Source organism: Sinocyclocheilus anshuiensis, unplaced genomic scaffold, assembly GCF_001515605.1.
Source record: "Sinocyclocheilus anshuiensis isolate Anshui unplaced genomic scaffold, SAMN03320099.WGS_v1.1 scaffold697, whole genome shotgun sequence".
Classification (NCBI taxonomy): Eukaryota; Metazoa; Chordata; class Actinopteri; order Cypriniformes; family Cyprinidae; genus Sinocyclocheilus; species Sinocyclocheilus anshuiensis.
Genome location: NW_015538036.1, coordinates 2,069,734 through 2,095,101, shown reverse-complemented (window position 1 = coordinate 2,095,101; position 25,368 = coordinate 2,069,734). Strand labels below are relative to the sequence as shown.

The following is a 25,368-nucleotide window of genomic DNA, read 5'->3' as shown; positions in this document are numbered from 1 at the left end:
TCTCCAGACTGCTTGTCCTCCATAGGGTCGCAGGACACCCCAGACAGATGGCCAGTCCATCACAGGTGAGCTAAATTTGACAGGGATAAGTATTCTCAGGTGAGCATACAGTAATCTCTTTTGTCAGGTAAAATTTATATGCAAAATTTAATTTTACTCAGGCGCAGAATTAGTCTTGTGATGCCCTAGTTCACAAGAGAGGATCGAAGATCGTTTGTTCACTGGGAATGAGAGTAGGACATATATTATTCCTGTTGGAATAAGGTCTTTGAACCTGAATGGACCTCTAACTCCCTCTTGTGGTGTAAATGTTTTCTACTTTATTATAAGTGAGTGCGTCTACTCAATGAGGAACGCATACATTTTCACTGTAACTGTTTACTTTATTCGAAGTAGGCTACTGTACTTTTGATATTATTACAATCAGGATGGACTATTTTCTAAATGACTCTCATTTCCAGCATTTTATTCAACTAGTAGGGCTACTATAATACTAAATATGTAAAAATACTAAATGTAAACATATTAGCCTACTTCTAGGGCTTGATTCAGGCATTACAGATTTTGATTCTAAATTCCTGGCAGCATGTGCAGTTTACTCCACTGATCTAGCCTATATATTGTCGTTTCAATACAGATACAGGCCAGTGTAGCCGATAACGATACTCCTTAACTGATCTTTTAGATTATATTAAGTCAAAGACTATAGAATACCTTAACATGACTTTGGTTAAGTGGGTAGCAGTACCTACTTTATTTTTTTTAATATTTGAAAACCGTGTCTTTATAATATTAAACACTAACTGCAAAATATTGTTTTTGATACCTGCATCTGTTAACTCTGGACGAAGGCAAATGGGCTCGTTTTTATTCCTTTTGGGCGGGTTTTGAGGCGGCTTTGGGCTGGATTTTACTAGGACCTGGCAACCCGATACTGATGACTTCCTGCTTGAAAAAGTTAAACAAACTGCACCGTGTGTACATTCAAACAGTGTTAACAGTGTTCTGAGTGACACTATGATGATATATTGGACCAAACAAAAAGCGCTTCAACTTGCACTACTCTTTAGAAAACAATGTATAACGTTACCTTTTTACTGAAACAAACTTCTTGACGGTTACGGTAGGTCTTGGCTCGTTTTGTTCCCGCTTGATATTGTTTTGATTTCCCTGACAACTGAACGACGCCATCGGTGGAGATAGAGATGAGCCTGCCACAGGTGAGTTTGCTAACAGTCATGCTAAAACCCTGTCAACGATATTATTGATCATTTAAGGATTTCATGTCAGGACTCCAGTTAGTTAGTTAAATTACTTACTTGCTACTACTACTGTTTATTAGTGTCTTTAGACGTAAGCGTGACGTCAGTCAGTTCTTAAAAAAGGCCTGATTTTAAAACAAACGCAGATACCCTGTTAATAAATCAGCTATGATTATTATTTTCAAATTCATTGCAGATATTCACTGCAGTGAGACTACACCCGCCAAATTCAGTTTCAAGCAAAAGCAAGACTGTGAAACACAAATATGAAGATGCGAATGGTGTTGCCAGCGGGTCATTTCGAGAGGCTGAAGATATGTATAGGAGACGTATAATTGTGCCAACAACACGTGATGGAAGTCGGGATCTAAGACAAGAGGAGAGACCAGCTCAAAGTAACTCTTTAGTAGTTGAACCAGTTAAGGTTGATGGCATTGTTATGGATTACATTGAAAAAATGAAATCCAAGGAACTTGACATAATTAAAAAAAGGAATGCAGTTATCATGAAGCGAGATGATAGATATGTGACCTTTATGTCTCCGTCTGGTACGAGTGTTCACGCTCAGTTTGCAAGAGAACAATTTATAACATTGTATCAAAAGATTGCAACGGGGCTGCAAACTAGGACATACGATTGCAGTCAAGGGATTATTGCGCATTGCCAAGCAGAATTTCCAGAACTCCTAATCACTCATAAAGATGAAAGGCGATTGCAACTGACTGGCAACTTCATTAGCCTTGAAAGATTTGAGACATTTTCGAATGGGAGTGCACAGACATATTCACACTACCAAACCCCAAATAAAACAAAAGTCAATGACACACCTTACAAGCAGCCTGTGAAACAACAGAAATCAATAGACCAAGCCAAAGATGAGGCGTGTCCAATTTGTTTGGAAACACTCAAGATATCTGAATGCACAGTCTTGTCTAAATGTAAACATAGATTTTGTAAAGACTGTTTGGAGAGAGCTTTCCATGTGAAGCCAACTTGTCCGATATGCGGAGAGATATACGGCAATCTTACAGGGACGCAACCAAAAGGAGGAACCATGACTGTCTCATCGGACAGGTCCTCTCTACCAGGATATGAAAGATATGGTACAATCATAATTAGCTACCATATACCAAGTGGATATCAGGGGGTGAGTACAAATGCAATGAAGTGTTAGACATTCTTCTGCTTTAAGCTGTTCGTTATGACATCAATCAGTTACAAGGTTGAAATGTTGTTTTCGATTACCTTACTCTGCAGGATGAACACCCAAACCCAGGCATGCCGTACCAGGGTGCGACCCGCATAGCTTACCTCCCTTACTCAACAGAGGGGAATAAGGTACTGAAGCTTCTGCAGAGGGCATTCGACCAGCGACTCACTTTCACCATTGGACGCTCATCTACTACTGGACAGAACAATGTGGTAACCTGGAATGACATTCATCATAAGACGTCTCGTTATGGAGGGCCAACCTGGTGAGTACACAGTTAGGGTGTTGTCATCATTTTTGGGTGGTTGCCGCATTTGAGACAAGCCCTTTTATTTTTAGCACTGTTTAATTTACAATAGCTATTATAAGGGTCATAATTATGTTTTCTTCTTTGTAGCTATGGTTACCCAGATCCAGACTACCTGAAACGAGTACAAGATGAACTGAAAGCAAAAGGAATCGACTAACTACCTTGTAATCAGTTCAGACACTATTATTACAACCAGTAGTCATATTAAAACAAGGACAAGAATAAAGTAATATTGCAGTCTTGTGATCACTAATCAAGGTAAAGCACTTTTCTTTCTTTTTTTACAGGCATTTTTAATGTTTAACAGTTTTGAATGTATGAATCTCATGAAGCAGTATAAGAGAAACAGAGTTAAGGGCCATTCAGTGCATTTTTGCATTCCACTGCACTACCTTTTCATTGTTTTAACAAGATGTTTGACCATTGCTTTAATGTCTTTTGCAGCATCACATGTGTGACAGCATTTTCAAAATGCCCCTAAGAAAATCTACTATTATGATGTTATGTATGCAGTATACCTTGTTTGTTTTACTTTAAAAATAATCATTGCTATATTATATTGTGATTAGATTTTTTAAATGGATGAACATGCAGTAAAATTAAGTGTCATGTAGTGTATAGAAAGTTATAGAGCCTCGGCAGCAAAAAGCTCATGACCAGTGTTCATGAGAAACTTTAATCAAACCAAGAGCAGGTCATTTTAGTAACACTAAACCATTCCCATTGGTATCAGGCTTTTTAATATTAACTTTTTTTTTTTCTGGTTCATTTATTGTTTACCTTTGTTTTGATTTTGGTGGATTGTAGTATTAAAACTAGGATGAAAGATGCAAAAGTGTACATGAACTTAATTAATTAAATTCAAATGCTTCATCAAATATTGTTTTTCCCCTCGCATAAAGATGCTACATTGCAGAAAGATTTACTGGTATTTAGGCATCATATACAAATAATAATAATAATCGATGACTTACCTGGCCCAAGTGTCCTGGCTTTTGGCCAACTTGAGTCAATGATTAGCCTGTTCTAGCACTGATTTACAGAGGTACAGCTAAATTAGTAACATAAAATGTTATGAGAAAAACAGCTATAGGAACACTGGAATAATTTGTATTTGTGCTTTAGAGGACAGACTCTTGAAATGAAATGGCTTATCTATTCTACAACTTTATACAAAATCGCCATGCACTGCTTTTCCCCTCATAAACATATTTTGACTACATCTTAATGCTGTCAGCAGCCATTTTGAAGTTGTTTGTTGTGGACTGGCCAGGTGTTTCATGGTTGTAACAAAAAGGAACGGCTCTTGCGTTTGGAAAATGGCTCCGGATCAAAGGTGAGTGAGGCTAGTAAGGCTGCAGACTTGTGTGCTTGAACTGGTGTTCTGCAGTATTTAGGGTTTTACATGTGATTTCATTTAGAAAGAAAAAAAGACAAAAATGTCAGAATTATTGGCAAATCTGAATTTAATGAACATAAACAGATACATAAGCTACTATTTCCATAACTTGTAAAAAGCCAAAAAGCTTCATCCGTTCGCAAAATTAGGAAAAAGTAAAAACGTACTACAGAAAATATTTGGCCTCCCATGTTGCTGTGGCATTATTTACACTATATACAGTATTTTCATATATGACAGTACTGTCAGGTTTGCCATTAAATCCTTATCGATAAGGCACCAAATGCTAAGTAGCATGATCCTTTTTAACCAAATTGTGCGGAAAATGTACAAAACTATACAAATAGACCTATCACATATGAACATGGTCCATCACAATGAAAAAATATAAACACAAAAATAAGTTGCTGTTAGATGTTTTGCAACAGTTATGAGTGTACATGCATGTAAGAACTACCCCATCTTAACCCTTGAAAGATATTTAAACAATATTTATTAACTGATTAGATTGTGGATTTGAAAGAATAATCAATAAAATTAATCTGATTTACATCGTTTTTTAGTAATGGCAAACTTGACAATGCGTAATGATTATATAAACTTTCACTTTACATTTAATGTAATATTAAGCTGTTGCCATTCAATTGAAACTATAATGGAGTCAATGGAATATATTGCAAGTGAACATCATATGAATTTACCAGTATTTCAGAGCCCCATGGGAAATACAAAATACTTTTCAGCACACAAAATAATCAATACCACATATTTAATGTGCCCATATTTTAATAAAACCCATAATTCTGCCCATAATTGTGGTGCTACATCTTGACTTTATGTAAAAGTTGCATTTCCTCGTATAGTATTTTTAATACAATTTAATAAATTTTTACCAAATGCGTTACCTTTCCTTATACCAATATTGGGTGATCGTTCTCAAAAAAAGATTTAGTGATTTCAATGATCGAACAATTTAATGTTTCGAAAGTAAAGTTAACCACAGAGGTGTCTAAACATCACTATAAAGAATTGCAAAAATTGAACAGAATACTCACATTTAAACCTTCTGTTAATACATTACAATGTATAAACAACAAGCAGCAAACACTTATTCTGCCTTAAAATCACCTTACAAAAAAGTTTTATATTGAAATATTCAAAGACATTTTACAATTGGGTGCCGATTTTTGTCCATTATTAACAAAAATCTGAAAACGTAAGGAAAGCAGCATGCATCTTATGTTTAGTTGTCGCTGCTGAATATATAAAGTCTTTTCCTTTTTTTGTATTTTTAATCTTAATTTTTTTTTTTCATACTTGGTTTCATGAGTGACTATCACTCATAAATGAAAACGTTACAGCAATACTGTACGTTTAAAATGACGATGTTAATGAAGTGGCAGGTTCAGTACATCTGGGCAAATTCTAAACTGAGGCCTTTAGAAATTGTAAACCGACAGCTACTTTTAAGTAGCAGAAAATATTAGCTGTAGCACAGGGATTTTGTTTTTAAACTACACTTGTCAAAGCTCTCCATCAGCTGTAAATGCAGTCAACATCAGGAGTTGCTCACTTGTGTTCAGCACTGTCAAACAATAAATACGTCTGTCTTTCAAAGGCATTTAAGATTATATGGAAGTTTGAAACAACTATCATACATTAAGAAAAATAAAGTGCATATACAGTAGACACCATTTGTATGCACAAATTAATGTACTTTAACAAGTACAACTCTTAGTAAACAAGGTCAGATGGCGCATATCCTCACAGGAATATTGTATTTTCTCCAGGAAAGTCTGAAAATACTGTATTCTTCAAAGTGTTTCATTTTTTGTATTTACAAAAAATAAGTAGTCTATCAGTTGAACTGAGAGACATACCATGCTCTTTCAAAATCTACCTTGTATTTATAAACTTAGCAAAATGGTAATAGTTTGAATAGCCAGTGTAAATATGCATGTATCCCAGGGGAACAGTAGAAATAGTATATTCTGAAGATTGCGAATATGCTTCTTGTTTTTTTGTGTGTGTATTTGTGGTTACCAAAAATAAAAGTGGTATTGGCCTCCTACGCTCAAACGTCCAGCTTTGGGAAAGAGGTCAAGGCAGCAGTATTGTGTTCAAACTGTTTCATCCAGTAGCCGTTTGATTGCCGATGACTCGCAGGATCTCCCTATGAATGCCAGGGTCCTGTGCGTTTATACTTGTGTCACCTACCTGTCCATCCTCATAACTAGTTCGCAAAAAAAAAAAAAAAAAAAAAACTTTCAGTTCAATTTAGGTTCAGTACTTCTGCTATTAACACATTCTGCTTTTTATGTTCTGATGGAATGAATGCATTCAATATGTGAGATACACACTCAATATTTAATTTTACAGATATATGCTGAGATAGACATAAATGTACTTACACAAAGAAAAAACGTGTGCAGACATGATCTGTATTTGGAACTACCCAGATGTCCCCATGCTTGTGCAGGTCTGGAGATGTAATAACTGTTACATATATATAAAAAAAAGTGATTATTAACATGATAAAAATTGCAGATGATGGTATAAATCTTTGTTAAACGTGTACCTTCACATAAGGCTATGCATTTCAGGTTGCGGCTCTGCAGAAACTGCGGGTTCTGGCCTTTCTTCTGTGACTGAAAGCAAAAAAAGTCCTGCAGGTTTCAGGATGCCAATTTTCTTTCTTTCTTTTTTTTTTTTTAAAGAAAGGCATTCTAATAATGACCGTGTCAGGTGATTGGGAAAAAAGTAGTAATACCAAAAAAAAACGAAATACCTGCAAATTAATATTGGACTTGTTGGCAGCAGTTTCATCTTTTGAAGCAACTTTCTGCTGTTTTTTATTCATCCCTGTTCCACAAAAAGCCACAGTTATGTCAAGCAATTATACATTTATTGCATATATTTATGTAGAAAGTAGAGGAGTTTTGCTCATAAAGGTTTTAAGACCTGAGTAGCCAAAGGATATGCTTGATAATGGACTGAGATAGATTCCACTCCCATAGATAGCGCCATGGAGCTGCGAACAAAACAGTGATTCAGTATGGCATTGAGTTAAATCATTGCAAACTCTTTTACTTCTCAAAATATGTTCGGTGAAATATGTTTGCAGAAATACCCAGTAACCTCATACAGTACACACAACTGGATTTAAAGACATTTAAGTTTTATATTTTGGTGTAAGAAACATCCAGTGAATAAATCTCTTAAGTTCCTTCTTACATAAATTTAGAGATGTGGTGTAAAAAGGTCAGTGTACATCAGTCTGCTCAGATGTTTAAGAGGTTTACATAATGCATTATGCATGTATGTATACACTATTACATCTTACTACGGCTATTTCCACTATAAAAAAAATAGCTTCATCCACACTTCATCTCAGCTTGTTTTCTATAAAAACATCTTTCCCCTCAACCCTTTTTATGATCGGTCTCTTTAAAGAACCAGACACTGTGGGTAATGCATCTGCATCATAATTAGATGCAAGTACCTGAAGCCTCGTGTTTGATGCCACGACCAAACCATTCCTCAAAATGGAGTGCCAGTTTTCTATGTGTGATCCACTGAAAGAGAGAGGGAGAAAGAGCCAGTCAGTTTGTCTTTTTAAAACTGGAAAATCAACAACCAGTGTTCTCAAGTCAGCAAGAGACTTCACGCCTGTACAGCTGTGGCTTTAATTAGACTTGTGCAAAAGACAGATTTGAATTCTATGACTTGCTTGCTGCACAGTTGAAAAACAACTGAACTAGTTAAGACAGCTGGAACTGGATTCCTTTTATTGTGACATTGAAATGTACTTCCAAATTTAGAATATTTATTATTAGTGGACATAATCACAATGCCATAAAACATTTGAAGTAAGAAATGATTGCTTTTCTGTTATGTCTTGCAGTGCAAACCAGGCTTGTGGCATCTACATTTGTTCAGCACACCCACAGACCATTCACAGACTGCCTGATTCACACTGCACACAAAACTGCCAAGAGCTTGCCAAAATGGCAAGAATGGACAGATACTGTAATATACTTGGGGACCAGATAAAACACATTTTCCTTGTCTTGAATCATGAATTTGTAATGATGTGGGTCAGATTTGAAGATTCTTAGGTAAATGCTGTATTGGGTGTTTAAAATGGAACTCACTGGAAAGCAAAGGTACTCCCAAAGAGGACTTTGGCAGCTCTAAAGTTGGATTCTTTGGCTGGTGGACTGCTGAGCAGGAGGAACTGATGGGGTGTGTGCATGAACTTCAGTTGCTGTTGTGAGAAAAACAAGATGCAAGAGCATACACTTGAAACGTTAAGCCTTAATCATTTTCTCTGCTTGAAACTGAGATATTGAAAAGTTCGTCTGAATTTAAAACTTTTCAAATGGTTTCTAAATGAGTCATGGTTCTCTCTTAGGGAGGTGATGGCAGTTAGTCTAACCTAGGGATGGGTAAACTTCCCAAAAAGATGATATTGAGATCTTATCGCACAAAACCACGATCTACCAATTTTGAGATGCATTAATGAGAATATCCAGACTGGAACGAGCCTATCTGTTTGAACGACACAGTATTGCATTAAACAAACAAAATGAACATTAAAGCCCGAGTTAAACTTTAAAACACTGCATCACTAGCTATGTTTCCATCCACCTATTTTTATGCGCATTTTGGAATATCGCATTTTAAAAAATGCTGGATGGAAACGCCAAGATGCGCATAAATTCTAAAAATACGCATAAAAAAACTTATGTGCACATTTGAGTAGGATAAACTTTTTATCCGATAAGAAAAAACGTGCATAAACTACGATGGAAACACATTTACTGAATAAATTCCTCCATGTGCATTGAAAAAGTCATGTGACTTTGAGCTATGAGACGGGATAACTTGACTAGCAGCGGACCGATCTCGATCACAGCATCCATATGTTGTTATGGTCATTCTGAAATGCCTGAGCAAAGTCTGTCGTCAAAGTATTTCTCTATAATTGTCTTACACGACTGCGTTCCCAAACGGCTCGCTCTGAGGCGCAAGTAATTTATCATATATGAAAATTCTTATATTCAGTGGCTTCTCCTAGTTTTCTTAGTGATATTTAGTACCAGTTTGCAGGAAGTGAGGATTTTGTTCTCTTTGACTCGTTGGATGGAAATGGTGCTTTATTCGCAAATGTTTTATGCAATATTCCAGTTTTGCGCATACGTTTAATTCGAATCTTTGGATGGAAACATAGCTACTGTATGAAACAAATATACACTGATTCATATTAATATTATACAGTGATCTAGTCAAGAGCAGCGAGTGATTTTCTGTCTTTTGTTCTTTGATTAACATTTATGACAGACAGGAGAAGGTTTATTAGGATGCTGTCTCTTTAAGGTAGAATGTACAGATCTAAACAGGCTCTTTCCCAGTCAATGTGCTCTTTTTAAAATAAAGCATGTCCCACAGTAGACTGCATTTTATGACAGTCACACTACATAATTGGACTGATTTGGAAGTTGAAAAACCTGACACTAAAATTTGATTTATTCCACTACTACTGCTAGCTCACTTTGATTAGTTTTTTTTAAATATGTCACCACACATAAAAGACACATGATAGAGATGTGTGATATCATTTGACCAGCCACAGTCATCTACTAGTAGGCAGTCATTGCTGTAGTTTTAACATTATTATGAGGACATAAAAGATCATGATCTCTACGATTTCCTTGAAAAGTTGAAAAGTTCCTTGAAAAATCTTCAAGATTGATCACCCCAAGTCTAACCCTGATCATCTTAATCTAGATCCCAGAAATGTGCACATTCTTATGGCATTTGATAGCAGAAATATTCAAGGACATCATTACAAACGCTTAATAAAATAGATACAAGACTTACTCTAGTAACAGGAAGCTTCACTATGTGTGATCTGTTACTGGAAATCACCCTGTAAAGAAAATGGATTTATGAATCACGTCATATTCCCCATTAGGTTTGAAACCTTCTACTGCAGGACTATAGATGTATTTCAATAAATGAGTAATAGCTAATATCATAAAGATGGATGTACACACTCTCCAAGACCATGTAATCGGAGCTGTTAGGAGAGCTCACCATCACATTTACACATCGTTAAAATGCAGGAGTGGAGTAGATAATGACTGAAATGTCATTCTGTCATACCACTGCAGCATTGGGTGAGCCAGGGGATCATGCTTGTCCATTTGTTTCTTTATCTCCAGGTATGGAGCCTGTGCAGAAGACATGTCAACGGTCAACATGTTATTGCATTCTGTCAAGGCTTATAAATTAGGTATAAAGCATTGGATGATTTCTCTCAAGTCGTATGCTACACATGATATAGGGATTGTAAACAACTAGGGCTGTCCATTTAATGCAATTTATTATTATACTTTTATATATGATTCATTTATGAAATATTACATTAGATTAAATAGTATAGTAATAAATCAAATTATTTTATTTTAATTGACTGATGGCCTTCAAAACAATATAACAATCACAGAAAAAAAAACATGCTCTTGTTGTAAAATTCTACTTGATACCTGGGTCATTTCTCTGAAAGATGCGATACTGTCAAGTGCTCTCATCACTCGGTCATAGTCCTTTTTCTGAAGAAGAACTCAAACAATCAATGTAATATTCCTTTCTGAATAGCAGGGTTACACTAAAGAGACAGGTCAAGCTAAAGTTAAATGCTCTTAGTGTTTTAAGTACCCTGGGGTTGAAGGCAAGTGCTTGTGAGTCATTGGGATCCACCACAGAGGGATATGGCTCAAAAATGACAACTTTCCTCGGAGACTCCAGTGCAGATCGGCACATGGAGACCAGTAGGTCTACTACCTGTAATCACAAACAGAAATTGTAAGCTATTTGGTTAGAAACATTTGTGCAGAATGACTATATGAGTGCTTACAGTCAAGTATGTCTATTTTGGTTGTTTGTTTGTGTACCTGAGCACCAGTGGCAATCTCATCAGCAGCTTCATTCATGACCCCTAACGTCTGGAAGGCGAATACACATAACTCTCTCTCACACACTGTGGGCTATAGGACACATATAAACAAGATCATTAGAAGTGAAATGTTATTAGTAATCCAGAATTAATCCAAAGAATTCACATCATCTATCAATCCAAGATTGCTAGTAGAGCAAACAGACTCACTCTGAGCATTGGTCCATTTTGGAACACGTGAGGTTCATCGCAGACCACACAGAACTCATTCAGTACAGGGATACGCTGCTCTGCATACTCCATAGTCTGCAATTACACATCAAGTCAACACATACAGCATCCGTTCAGTAACATTTCTTCCCTCTATAATAGTAATACAACATCAGCAGCTGCCAGAAGAGCTCCACCAAATCCCTAATACAAATTAAAAGGACAGTTCACTGAAAAAGAATATATTTTCATCATGTTTGAAACAATTGAAAGGAATGTTTCCTGAAATGTTCCTTGCACATTCAGTTTTGGTCATAAGAATACTAATGACTGGAGAATGTCAACTACTGCAACCAATCACATGCCCTCAAGCTCAGTTTGCTTCAGGAAAGGATTTTGCATGTATTTGCAAGTAAAAGAGTTGTATTAATCAGACCCCAAATACTGTTTGATTAATGAATTAACTTAAGGCAAAGGGGGAAGTGTAGATTTTTTTTTTTTTTTTTACCTGAACAAGGAAACCTCTGTCTCTGACTGGAATGGATTTGGCTCCGATGTTTGGCTACTCGAGAAAACAGAAAAAATATATATATATATTTGAACTCTAACCTCTAAATTCCAAACCAAATTCACAAGTCAAAATACACAAAGTTGTTTTCAATGCCTCAAGCCAAAAATTACACTTGTGGGAAACAACCTGTTAAACAACCTGTTAAACTCTCTCATCTCTGCCTGGTTGGAGAAATTAACTGTGAAATTGTTCACTTTTATTTTTACAGTAAATACATTTTTTAAAGGGCACCTATTATGCAAAATTCACTTTTATATGTTGTTTGAACATAAATGTGTGGTGGCAGTATGTGTACACAACCACCCTATAATGATAAAAATCCACCCGCTCCTATTTTTTAATCCCCATAAATCATAAGCAGTGTCTCAGATCAAGCCATTCACAGAATGTGTGCGCTCAGAAAACCATATATGTGACCCTGGACCACAAAACCAGTCATAAGGGTGTTCTTAGCAATGCATATTACTAATAAAAAATTAAGTTTTGATATATTTACGGTAGAAAATTTATAAAATATCTTCATGGAACATGATCTTTACTTAATGTCCAAATGATTTTTGGCATAAAAGAAAAATCGATAATTTTGACCCATACAATGTTTTTTTGGCTATTGCTAAAAATATACCCAAGCGACTTAAGACTGGTTTTGTGGTCCAGAGTCACATATCAGACATTTAAACTATATCAGGCTTTAAAACGCATGACTTCAGCACGATAGACATAAAAACCAAACAGATGTTTTTTGGCAGATTATCTGAGATAGAAGCTGTGAAGGCACCCTATTCTATAAAAGGGGGCGGGAAGTAGCAGCTCATTTGCATGTAAAGATACATGCACGAAAACAGTGTGTTTCTGCTTCCACTCAAAATGGGCATTTTCAAAATGATATAATAAATGATCTGTGGGGTATTTTTAGCTGAATCTTCACAGACACATTCTGGGGACACCTGAGACTTATATTACAGCTTGTAACAAGGGGCATAATAGGTGCCTTTTAAATAATACTTTCATATCCAAAACACACAATCAAGTGTCTAATTTATTATGTAATCTCAAGAAACTATTTTCATACGACAAAATCCCAAGCAGCTTCTGGGAAACATCCTTACCTGAGGTGTGGAAGAGAGAGATGGGGCCAAGATGCCGATTAGCCCTGAGGTAAGGGAGAGGCGTCTGCTCTCTGTGACATGCTCTTTAAAGATGTCGCTTTTGCCCATCTTGGTGCTGCTGGAGTAGGACCTGCTGAGCAGACGGTGGTGGTGCTTCAGGCCATCCAGCTCTTCAGTCCGCACGCTGCCCGAGCAGGAGCGGCCCAGGAGCCGGTGGGGCTTCAAAGCACCGCCATCGCTACTGCCAGCAGCGTGTTCACAGCGAGGCTCTGCCACGCTCGACCGCGGCGACAGTTTATGAGGCCGCAGCGGAGGGCAGTCCTCCGGTTTAACAGCGGTCGAGCAGGGCCTCGACAGCAGCCGGTGGGGTTGCTTGAGGGGCTGATGTTGCTCCATCCGCGGGTCACTAGAGAGGGAATGGCCCAGGAGCTTGTGCGACTTGCCGACGCAGCCGTCCATTTCTGGCTTCACCGTGCCGGAGCATGTTCGCCGTAACAGACGGTGGGATTTCGACATGCCATCCTTCTCAGGTTTGAGCTTCTTTTTGCTCTTCACACAGCCAGGAGGAGGGTAGCTGGGGGATCTGAGTTTGCACAAGCACAGCACATTAATCAAACAACATGAATTAAGGAACGCAGAAAGAAGTTGTGCAATTACGCTTGTGCAACTCCTGCACATTTCAGAATGCTTCATTGGCTGATTCACACCATTTCATTTTTCATGTTGAGGTCTGCATAGTTCGCAGTGGAAATGCGTGTTTTTTTGCAATAATGAATTACAGTAGGTTGTGCCAAGGTTAATGAGATACAAAGCATTAAGCATTGTTGACAAATTGCTTCACCGTTTTTTCTGCATCTTAAATTTCATTTCTGGATCATTTTATTATTCATTTAAAAAGAACACACACACACACACACAGGCAAGACATTCAGGTAAGATTTCCTCTTTCTGGTTTTAAAACACCAAACCCAAAGTCAATTTCATCAGGGAGTCTTGGAGTCTTTCCAATGAAGTGAAGCATCAGATTTGTGTCAGCAGTTCCAACAGTTTGATAACCGACCAATGACTCATCATAGGGTCATTCATTAGAATATATCAGCTCTTAACATCTCAGACTCTCCAGTTGGTCTAATAAACTCATGAAGGCCATGAAGCTAGCACACTTGTTAACATAAAAGTAAATGCTGGTCTTGAAGACATAAGTTTAGCCTAATCACACCAAATGTGAAATGTATGGGGGGAAAAATGATCACCAAATTTACTCATATACTGTATATGCTGATTGGCAGACAAATTTACTCCAGTAAAACAGAGGACAGAAAACATCTTTATCTATAGATGGTTATTCAAAAGAAGCCTTATATTGGCATTACAATTACTTTTTGCAAGACACATTTTTCTAAAATGTCATAATTGTAGAAACCCAGTCAAACAGATGAACCACAGAAGAGCACACAAACAAGTTTAAGAGTAAGGTTAAGACTGGTAAAAACTTATTCAGAGAATAATGATTCAATGTTTGAATGGTGATTCAATGATTCAATGTTTTGAACTGTTCTGTAATGGCATGCACAAATCAATAATAGCAATAAGTAAGAACAGAAAAAAAATTATAGAAAGAGTTGAAGCGTTTTAATGTGAATTGTTAGTTAAATATGTTACCATTCACCAGAAGCAACCAATTTTCTTGGTGAACATTTCTTTGGTCCTGGGTATAAAGAGTTACAAAGGGGGATATAAAACTCAGGACTAGGGTTGGCCTGTATCTGATAAACTGTCCAGTACTGGTGTAGCGGAGTGATTTTGTTTCTTACCTGCGTAGAGTTGAAAAAATGTGCAGGGGAGACTTCACCTTCTTCTCGTCTGTATTTTGGGGGGGGGGGGAATAGATACAGTTTCAGGCTTGGTGACATTCCATCTTTGACACAATAAATCCTGCTAGTGTAATTATTCTTTATTCACAGCAGCTTTTAAAATACATACTCATTAAGACTAGAAAATTGCTAGAATATATTACTCAGAATATGTTGTTGACAGTAAAGCACAAAGCTTTTAGGATTCGAAGGGGAATTCACAACAAATTTAGACATGATGAAGCAGTTCACTTTGTTTATACAGCCGGCTTACAAAACATTCTCCTTTAAAGTTGACATGAATAGTCATTTGCACCCTATTTTAAATGGGTTGGAAGGGAAAATAAGACAGGACTGTTTTTATCTATCAGCAAATACCTGAGTGAAATTAGACTGAATGCAAATTTGCTAACAAAATATCAATATTTGGCTACTGGTTAGCATGTGGCCCTAAATGACGTAGGAAGGATGCAGTTTGATGCTCCAGCTCTGTTGCTGTGCTTCACTCAAAGCATTTATTTCTCATAAAACCATTGTGATGAGTTTGTTGCGTTGCTCTGGGCTAACTGTTACCATGGTTACACCTCACTCCCAAATGCAGTCGCTGTGTCTCAAAAGTAAAAGGTTTGAGGAAATAATAATCCCCTTTGATCTGTCAAGAGGAAACAGCTTACATACAGCCGATAAACACACACTCATGTTCAGACACATGTAAACACACAAAATTACATATTTACTACGGTAAAAGAAAATCAGAGCAACTTCAAGGAATTATTTAAGATGTGTTATGCTGTTTACTGAAAATGTTGTGCAATAACCTAAAAGCAGTTTTGCTTTTTCATTAAAATCATGTTAAATGAATAGGCAAAACCACTTAGTGGGACATGTCCTGGAATTATTAAAGGGAACCTCAGTGACCCCACTCATAGAGACTTCAGCAAAACCAGCCCAGGTCATTTTTCAAGCAGAACGCTGAATAAATACTCAAAATAGTTTTCCATCCATGACTCACAGCAATCGCATCACACAGATCACACACTAGACCGAATATAAAACACACTTCTGCTGCTATGAATAGTCTTTTATGCTGTTCTTTCATTTGACTGTCTGCTGTTATCAAAAGCAGCTTGACAAGATAAACTTTCAAGGACAAAGCTTTTAATAGCTGTCGTCGCATGAAACACCATTCAGATTGCCAGATTTTGCGGGGTGAATCATGTTCTTGTTGACAATCTGTCATGAGTTCTTTTCATCTGAGTTAAGCACATACAAGAGCATGTACATTTTTTGCTGTTGTCCACAGCATTCTTAAAAGCAGCAGTTTCAAATTTGTTATTTCTTGCTATAAATTTGCTCCAACGTTGATTGCAGCCTCTCTGTAAAAACACAGCAATCATTACACCATTACAGGCCTGTAATCAAACTGAAACCGCTCAGACTCTCACAGACCGTCCTTCAGTTGATCACAGAGCATTTCCCCAAATGACAGATTGGAGAACTGGCCACCTGAGTGTTATGGGACCTGGCTCAGGCAGAGAACGTCCTTGAGTGGGTTAACAGTGCCAGTAAAGAATGATTGCTCAATGTGTCGTTTCCCATAAAACACTTATCTGGTGGTGGGGGATTTCAGAAGTTAGTCACAATTTCAATACTTTTTTTCTGAGCTGATGAAATGTTTGCACTTTTACTATTGAATGTGTTTCATTTTGTGTGAAAAAACAGTTTCATTTGCAAAAGTTTCAAAATGTTCTCACATCAACATCAAGAAAAATGAATGGTCAGATACCTGAGAGATACTGCATGATGGCCATATAAGTCCCTCACGGCTGCCAAATCAGCCTCCAACTGGGGGTGTTTGTGAAGCTCTCCATCATAATTTACCTGCCCGCATAAACACACAGGTCAAAGGGTTGATAAACAGGAGCACCAGTTCAAAAATCAAGAAACAAAGGGACAGCTGTTCAACCACTTCTCCGCTCATGATTGTTTCTACCTTGAGGCCTCAGAGGTGCATTTTTACTGGCTACACAATGAGCTTTTAATCAGTACAAGATCCAGAGCACTTTAAACAAGCTTCCAGACATTAATCATGGTCATTTTAACCTGATGTCTCTCCACTCTTTTAACAATTAATATATGTCATACACTTTCAGGGCTCGACAATAAGGACTGCCCAATGACCCGTGGTCAGTGTTAAAGACGCTCAAGACTGATGACAGATTTGTCACTGGCCCGGTTAGGCCAATGCTGCGTCGTCACAAAAGTTTATCATTTGCACTTGTTTTTAACCGTTGCCAATTTAAACATTCACGCAATTTCAAAGGACAACTGGAATGTTGCACTGTTTTCTTTCGCATGAAAAGACAAAAACATACAAAATTATGTCAAGTTTACTAATTACTGTCTTAGCCAGTATCCTCAAAAACACATTTGGTTGTCTTAAGTAAAGCCAACAGTCAAAAAAGAAATTGGATGTATATCATTATATTGAGTCCGTGCCTTATTGACAGCAGCCTAACCTACTGCTGTCTGTATCATTAAAGGGTTAGTTCACCCAAAAATGAAAATTCTGTCATTAACGGTTGAACCACTGATGTCACATGGATTATTTTACAGATCTCCTTGCTACGTTTCTGGACTTGGGAACATTTCAGTTGTATTGCTGTCTATGCAGGGTCAGACAGCTTTCATATTCCATCAAAAATATCTTAAATTGTGTTCGAAGATGAACGAAGGTCTTACGGGTTTGAAACGACATGAGGGTGAGTAATTAATGACAGAATGTTCATTTTTGGGTGAACTATCCCTTTAATGTCAATCAAACAGCAATAGACGGAGAAATTCACTCACTACTCTTAACTGAATAACTTTTGTAGCTTTAACTAGGATAAATCTATATTTAATTTATTAATAAAGACTATGCAATGTTATTTCACATCTGATTATACATTTTCTGTACCATACTACTGTTAGACCTACCTGAAAACATTTTTAAGCACTGTTTAATTTGTATTTTTGTTCTATTGCATTTATTTGCGTCATTGCTTCTAATTTGTTCATTTGTTCTTAATGACTGTTCACTTGTCTTTAATGTTTGAAGAACCTTAAATTTGTTAGGCTAGTAGTTTTTGAAATTGAAATGACAAATGTTGAAATTTTGTATTTATTAGAATACAAGGTCAGATGAGTCTAACTAACTATTTTATTTTTTGTGGTAGGGCCAATTAAAATTTTGGCAGGGCAAGTAAAAACTTGAACTACCACTCCAAAAGGGCCAGTAGAAAAAATCCTTAGTGTTAAGCCCTGATTTTAGATTACTCTATTATAAGATCAGTCTCATAGACTGTGTCCAAAACAAACTACCTGGGTTTCTTGTGAAAGTTAATTTGCCATACCAGCATCTTCAGACTATTTGATTTTATCATTGACTGATTTTCTTTTCTTTGATCCTTTGATTCTAATGCTGAGCTGATTAAAAGACACAGAGATGTTGTGTTTTAGAAGGATGCAGTGACTATATTTCTCAAGAGAGCCAAGAGTAATCATAACACTCATACAAACCTAGTAGGTTTTTGCCTACTATAATAATTTGCCTACTATAATAACCTAATAATTGCTGCAAGAAGTTAAAAGAAAAGTTGAATTTGAACAGGCAAAATATGAATCACAGATGTCCTTAACTACTACTGAGTAAGTGAAGTATTTTTATTTGTTTTATTTAAACACTGAACTGTTTGTATGAGCCTCTAGACTTGCCCATCACAGCAACACTGGCTCAACCAGTTTGAGCATTAGTTCGGGACAGGACTATCTGTTTGAAAGACAGAGGTAATGTGCGATTATTTAAATTTAATCAGTCATGTTTGCAGATCCATTTGGTGACACTAGTGGCATGGAAGTTACAAACTGTTTCTTAATATGGCCTATTACGTACATTGATCACGCTTTCGTCAATGTAAACGATGGATGTAGTTTGGTCTTTTTAGATATTCAGTACAACAGATATCAAGAAAATTCACCAGCTGTTCGGAAATTCAGAGAGAATCTGCCAGCATGTGGCATGGAAGAGTCTCCCGAAGGCTTTGAGACCATCAAAACAGCAAAGGATTGTAAAGCTGCCACATTACAGTCAGCAAGAGCCAGTGAGCATTCACAGCATGGCACAGGCATTAGGGTATGAATCTTCATTGCCTTTGGACTGGTCCTCACAGAGCACACAAATCTCGCTCACTCACTCACTCCAGCTTTATGGATTTGCTCCAGTGGATGGTCACATGATTAATTTAAGCACAGTCCATGTGTGCAAACATTCATTTTCAGGATGGAAACCTTCTCAGAAGAGTGAGGGACTAATCATTCAAAGTTAAGAGAGTTATAAAGTTATGTTATATGAGCTGCAAACTACTTTAAGTAAATTTACCATGAAATGAAAAGTCTGAAGCCCCAAGTGCTGTGGGTTTGAAGCTGGTTTTATACCTGTAAGACCTTAGGAAGTTTAGTTGCAGTGACCATGTGAGGCAGGACCTTGTTTAGCAAACTCCAAGTCTGAAACTTTCACTATTTTCCCTATAACTAAAGATCACATTTTCACATGCTTCGAAATTTAACTCTGCACCAATAAGTGTCATAACATAGCCATTTAATATTATTGTTCATTCTCATTGTTGTGAGAGAATTCAATAAGAATGATTTGTGTCTGTTGATAGCACACTACAAAAATTGTAGTATCAATTTTATGCATCTTTGCTGAATAAAAGTATTAATTTCTTTCCTCCACAACATTGAACAGTAATATAAAAAGAAGGCATGTTTGCACTGACAATTATGACAACAATTTAACTGGAATACTCACAGCTCAGTTCGTGATTTCAACACATTTAGGCTATTACTCGGTTAATATGGATTGTAGGTGGTTAGTCAATAAGACTGAACAGATTACACAGACTGAAATGTTATGTAAATTAATAGCGTAGTGTAGATATAATAATATAGTAGTGTAGTGACTCAGCTGAACTTACCTGTCCAACATAGTAGAAAACACTGAACTGTTTGTATGAGCCTCTAGACTTGCCCATCACAGCAACACTGGCTCAACCAGTTTGAGCATTAGTTCGGGACAGGACTATCTGTTTGAAAGACAGAGGTAATGTGCGATTATTTAAATTTAATCAGTCATGTTTGCAGATCCATTTGGTGACACTAGTGGCATGGAAGTTACAAACTGTTTCTTAATATGGCCTATTACGTACATTGATCACGCTTTCGTCAATGTAAACGATGGATGTAGTTTGGTCTTTTTAGATATTCAGTACAACAGATATCAAGAAAATTCACCAGCTGTTCGGAAATTCAGAGAGAATCTGCCAGCATGTGGCATGGAAGAGTCTCCCGAAGGCTTTGAGACCATCAAAACAGCAAAGGATTGTAAAGCTGCCACATTACAGTCAGCAAGAGCCAGTGAGCATTCACAGCATGGCACAGGCATTAGGGTATGAATCTTCATTGCCTTTGGACTGGTCCTCACAGAGCACACAAATCTCGCTCACTCACTCACTCCAGCTTTATGGATTTGCTCCAGTGGATGGTCACATGATTAATTTAAGCACAATCCATGTGTGCAAACATTCATTTTCAGGATGGAAACCTTCTCAGAAGAGTGAGGGACTAATCATTAAAAGTTAAGAGAGTTATAAAGTTATGTTATATGAGCTGCAAACTACTTTAAGTAAATTTACCATGAAATGAAAAGTCTGAAGCCCCAAGTGCTGTGGGTTTGAAGCTGGTTTTATACCTGTAAGACCTTAGGAAGTTTAGTTGCAGTGACCATGTGAGGCAGGACCTTGTTTAGCAAACTCCAAGTCTGAAACTTTCACTATTTTCCCTATAACTAAAGATCACATTTTCACATGCTTCGAAATTTAACTCTGCACCAATAAGTGTCATAACATAGCCATTTAATATTATTGTTCATTCTCATTGTTGTGAGAGAATTCAATAAGAATGATTTGTGTCTGTTGATAGCACACTACAAAAATTGTAGTATCAATTTTATGCATCTTTGCTGAATAAAAGTATTAATTTCTTTCCTCCACAACATTGAACAGTAATATAAAAAGAAGGCATGTTTGCACTGACAATTATGACAACAATTTAACTGGAATACTCACAGCTCAGTTCGTGATTTCAACACATTTAGGCTATTACTCGGTTAATATGGATTGTAGGTGGTTAGTCAATAAGACTGAACAGATTACACAGACTGAAATGTTATGTAAATTAATAGCGTAGTGTAGATATAATAATATAGTAGTGTAGTGACTCAGCTGAACTTACCTGTCCAACATAGTAGAACTCCTCTGAATCATTGTCACCCTCTGAATCCTCCTCTATAGCATAATGGCACTGTAGAGGTTTCAAAATCAAGGATGAACTTTAGTCACAGTAAAAGTGATTCACTGCCATACCTGACATTTGTAAATAAAAGACATTTTATGATAAAAGCAAAAAATATGGTCTAATTTCTTACCACGTTTTTGTCGGTTTGAAGTTTTGATTTAATAGACAGACAGCTGGTGGCATCGTTATTTATGCGTATTTCTAAAGACAGAGTAGAGTGAAAGCACAGATGCGTGAGGATGACATGATATTGTGAACAGAGAATTTCAGATTTAGATCATAACTGGCATAACTCCTGTAACAGGCCTGGTCATGTCCTGAATATTCCAAACTTTCTAACCATTGTTTTTTATTGGCCTTATGTGTGTATGATGACAGCAATACAATTGTTTCAACTAAAACACTGCAGGTCTTACTACAAGATTAGTTTTTAATGTTAACTCCACTACAACTACCAAAGAAGTGGTACTTGCATTTCTCAACACCTCAGATTAAAAATAGATTGTTTATGCAGAGGTCTGAGTCAGAAAACCTTTACAACTGCAAAAAGTGTGCACATCCAAGATCCATCAGTAGTATGTACACAGGATCATTAGTTGTAATGTACTGTGCTGGAAAATGTCAAGGCTTTTTTTATTAAATGTGTGGATTGGAAAAATATTAGGTGTGCATGACAAGCATCTATTAAGCATTAAACTAACTGCTGGGGGAAATTAGTGAAGATCTCTTCTGTTTTGCCACTTTGTTTTGGCACATGTCTTGGCCGGTTCTAAAAAAGGCGCAGAAGAAATGCAGTACGATTCCAGGATAATTTATTTCCAGGATTACTGCCAGTGTAATCAAAGAGCTCCAAAAACAGAGAAAGACTGGCTAACACTATGTGAATACTGCAATAATAGGATCTTTAGATGATTATCCTACACAAAAAAAAGTACTAAAATGTACCACTGCATTACCATGTTCTTTTTTTAGGGAATACGTTATCATTTGACAGACTGGGGACAATCTGATTTTTTCTTTTTTATTCAGCAATGAAGCATTATTATATTAAAATAAGAAATATTAAAATATAAAACAGATGTCAATTAAAATAGAAAACACAAATTTGCAATAATATTTTACATTATTACTGTTTTTACTGTACTTTGATCAAATAAATGTAGCCTGCGTGAGCAAAAGAAACATTTTCAGAAAAAAATCTCATCAACAACAAACTTTAAAAAGGTAGTGTTTGTGTACCTATATCATGGTTATATTTGAGGTACCTTTGAGTATAATCTAAATGCTGCATTTACATGAACATGGTATTCATTCAGTACCATGTGCTTCCACCACAGTACTTTTTTTTTTTTTACTGACCATCATTTAAAAAAAAAAAAATCTGAAAAAGTATTGTTCAACCGTTCAGCCAACTCAATGAAATCCGATCGTGTAGGTGTTGGAATAATGGTAGTTTAGGGTTGGAGCAAAAATATTCAGCTGACAGGGCCTTGACCAAATTTTAAAATGACTGAAATACTCCCGAAGTACACTTTGGATCTGGAAGGCTGCTGGTTTCCTTTTCCCTTAGGCGTGACTTTAAAATATCTGATCATTCACCTGATTCATTGGTTTTCTTAAGCCGCAGCTCTTTTATGATTAGATAGTAACGATTCTTACCTGTTGCAATTCTGTGGAAAATCACTGGTATTGGATCCCTGGTGACTAACACTTCATCATTGTTTTCAGAGTTAGACACATATGTGTTATCTGAAAAGACAAAGACAAGCAGGTGCTATTAAAGCACCTAGAAAAGTAAACCTGAAGAAGATCTAACAGTGTAATCAAGCCTGGCAAGTCAAGTGGTAACCAAAACCAGTGACTTGCAACTTATACATAATAAATAGAAACACTCCAAATGAGAGTGAAGAGAGATATGTGCTAATTCTACAGTTTCTGGACAATTCACTATTTTCAGGTTAACACATCCCATGGCATTCTTTGGCAAAGTTGTCTAAATCTGTGCCAAGCAAATTCCTCATTCTTATGCAAAGCTGACTGTCTGTCACTATGCTGTGATTCAGGCTACACTAAGTCCTGCAAAAAGGAGGTCTGCATCTTCTAGATTTAGATTTAAGGGACAACTCTTGTGTGTTTAATCAAAGCATTAAAGTAAATTTTAGGCTTAGAGCAACACCACAGCTTCACAACAAAATGCAATTTTAATGTGGGTATGTTTCGAGGGGGATAAATATTGAACTTCTGTGTACCATTTAAAAACAAATCTCACTAAGCAAAGACAAACTGAGTGCACTGGGCAACTACTGAAAACCAGCTACCTAAGAGCAAAAATCCAGCGTTCACACTATACCCTTAAAACCCACTGAGCTTCAATATTGTGTTGTCACTTCATGGACCAAAAGAGAATGAAAACAAACACTGTCATTCACTTTAATGTATTGCGCCGTTATAATTACGTGACAGAAAAGATACAATTGGAAAGATTTAAGAGTATGAATCAACTGTGGTACAGCTGAGAATGATATTCTTATGATACAGCTTAGCCGTATTAGTACTGGTTTATAAGAATCAGCTGTCACTTTACACTGTAGACCCTGCATCATCTTTCCTATCAGGTCAGGTACGTAAATATGGAATAAATGACATTATGAACTATATTTTTATATTTTAACAGAAAAACTGGACACCCACAGAGCTAACACTGTGGGTGCTTGGCAGGGTATTGTTATGCATTTGCTTATGTGTTCTGAATGGTTTTTAAAACATCTCTATGTGGATGCTACTAGAGTGTTCTGAATGGTTCCTCCCTGGTCCATATAAAGTCCACCCTCAACTCTATATGATATTCTAGTCCCAAGATATGGCCTGTGTCCTGTCGTCAATAAAAGTCATATGGCATTTTTTGCTGGTTTTATCACTGATTAGCTGAATCCAATTGTTCTGAACCATAACATTACCCCCAATTTGAATAATCATTCATGTCCTTAGCACAAACTTAAGAGTTAAGGCTTTTTCGAAACTCATAATTAAGTAGTAGGACTAGTGTTAAAAGACTATTGCTCCTTATTGTAACATGCAGAGGAGTAGTGAGAGTTTGGGTGTATGATCCATCCATTTATCAATTAATCCATCAATCTGTGTGTGCAATACCTGGATAATCATCAGAGACATGAACAGAGAAGGACACCCTAAAAAAGAAAACACAAATATTAACAGTAGTAGGGATACATGTAACACTGCAGTCCATTACACTGCTTCTCAGACACATTCATGCACATATGGTACCTGACACAAATGTCTCATTTCATCACACTGAATCAAAGCATATTTGAATATTATCATATCAAATATTGTGACAGCGCACTGCTGGAGCTACTGATGCTGGAGATGGTTTTTTTTTCTTCTTTTTGCACCTGTTTCAATCTTACTGTAATAAACTTTTCATTTAATCTACCCGACTAAGTACAGTACTGTCACAGACACTGCAAATAACTGAAAAATTAAAAAGTACAAAATCTGAGACCACCAGTAAAAATACTGCTTTTTAGCATTTTCTATATTATTCTATTTTTAGCATTTCTATTCTTTTTTTTCTCTCTTTTGATTTTTTTAAAGGGGTCATATGATGCAATTTCAAGTTTTCCTTTCTCTTTGGAGTGTTACAAGCTGTTCATGAATAGATAAGAACCCTAAAGTTGCAAAGACTAAAGTCTCAAACCCAAAGAGATATTCTTTATAAAAGTTAAGACTGGTCCATGCCCTCCTAAAACGCCTCGTTCAAACACGCCCCCATGTCTACGTCACGATGTGGGAAGATTTGCATAACGCCACCCAAATGTTCACGCAAAGAAAGAAGGCGTAACTTTATTGTTGCTGCCACCGCCGCCATGTTGTGAAGACGCTGTGTGTTTCGTTGCGAAAGCGAAAATACTTTGTTTGGTCTTCCAAGATGACACTACTAGAAATCAGTGGTTAAGTTGTATTTACAACACTGTTCCAGAACACTTCAACCCAAATATTCAGATGTGTGCAGCACATTTTATGAAGGACTGCTTTCTGATCCTGGGAGAGTAGACTACAATGCCGG

General features: G+C 36.8%; 2 protein-coding genes across 4 annotated transcripts in view; one reads left to right on the top strand and one right to left on the bottom strand.

Annotated features, from left to right (window-relative positions):
* The first annotated feature begins 885 nt into the window (after positions 1 to 885).
* Positions 886 to 8,157, top strand: LOC107681178 (probable E3 ubiquitin-protein ligase DTX2). 3 transcript variants are annotated; one of them, XR_001633227.1, is made up of 5 exons: positions 886 to 1,220; positions 1,459 to 2,409; positions 2,520 to 2,737; positions 2,870 to 3,040; positions 8,086 to 8,157. XR_001633227.1 is itself a non-coding variant. In XM_016477387.1 (4 exons), the coding sequence occupies exons 1-4, from the start codon at positions 1,206 to 1,208 to the stop codon at positions 2,937 to 2,939; spliced, it is 1,254 nt and encodes a 417-aa protein (XP_016332873.1). In that variant the 5' UTR covers positions 1,139 to 1,205; the 3' UTR covers positions 2,940 to 3,612. The 3 variants fall into 3 exon arrangements, 1 of the variants encoding a protein (XP_016332873.1); XR_001633226.1 differs by lacking the exon at positions 8,086 to 8,157 and adding an exon at positions 3,227 to 3,612; XM_016477387.1 differs by lacking the exon at positions 8,086 to 8,157 and having other exon boundaries at positions 1,139 to 1,220; positions 2,870 to 3,612.
* The window catches only part of LOC107681417 (poly [ADP-ribose] polymerase 8), a 31,464-nt gene continuing 10,336 nt past the window's right edge, over positions 4,241 to 25,368 (bottom strand). The window contains exons 3-23 of the mRNA XM_016477717.1: positions 24,432 to 24,469; positions 22,941 to 23,030; positions 21,412 to 21,482; positions 21,219 to 21,287; positions 16,649 to 16,766; positions 14,847 to 14,895; positions 13,033 to 13,615; positions 11,861 to 11,914; positions 11,353 to 11,448; positions 11,141 to 11,233; positions 10,905 to 11,030; positions 10,733 to 10,798; positions 10,350 to 10,417; positions 10,065 to 10,113; positions 8,336 to 8,448; positions 7,684 to 7,756; positions 7,143 to 7,212; positions 6,970 to 7,043; positions 6,760 to 6,829; positions 6,593 to 6,677; positions 4,241 to 6,414 (exon numbers count right to left, since the gene is read on the bottom strand). Coding sequence (XP_016333203.1) covers positions 6,312 to 6,414; positions 6,593 to 6,677; positions 6,760 to 6,829; positions 6,970 to 7,043; positions 7,143 to 7,212; positions 7,684 to 7,756; positions 8,336 to 8,448; positions 10,065 to 10,113; positions 10,350 to 10,417; positions 10,733 to 10,798; positions 10,905 to 11,030; positions 11,141 to 11,233; positions 11,353 to 11,448; positions 11,861 to 11,914; positions 13,033 to 13,615; positions 14,847 to 14,895; positions 16,649 to 16,766; positions 21,219 to 21,287; positions 21,412 to 21,482; positions 22,941 to 23,030; positions 24,432 to 24,469 — 2,158 coding nt within the window. The 3' untranslated portion in view covers positions 4,241 to 6,311. The remainder of the gene's footprint in view (positions 6,415 to 6,592; positions 6,678 to 6,759; positions 6,830 to 6,969; positions 7,044 to 7,142; positions 7,213 to 7,683; positions 7,757 to 8,335; positions 8,449 to 10,064; positions 10,114 to 10,349; positions 10,418 to 10,732; positions 10,799 to 10,904; positions 11,031 to 11,140; positions 11,234 to 11,352; positions 11,449 to 11,860; positions 11,915 to 13,032; positions 13,616 to 14,846; positions 14,896 to 16,648; positions 16,767 to 21,218; positions 21,288 to 21,411; positions 21,483 to 22,940; positions 23,031 to 24,431; positions 24,470 to 25,368) is intronic.

What these genes read in the sequence shown, in the direction of transcription:
- LOC107681178 (XM_016477387.1), top strand. An exon ending in TACCAAGTGGATATCAGGGG is followed by an intron (nt 2,410 to 2,519) that starts GTGAGTACAAAT and finishes CTTACTCTGCAG; the next exon opens with GATGAACACCCAAACCCAGG. An exon ending in CGTTATGGAGGGCCAACCTG is followed by an intron (nt 2,738 to 2,869) that starts GTGAGTACACAG and finishes TCTTCTTTGTAG; the next exon opens with CTATGGTTACCCAGATCCAG.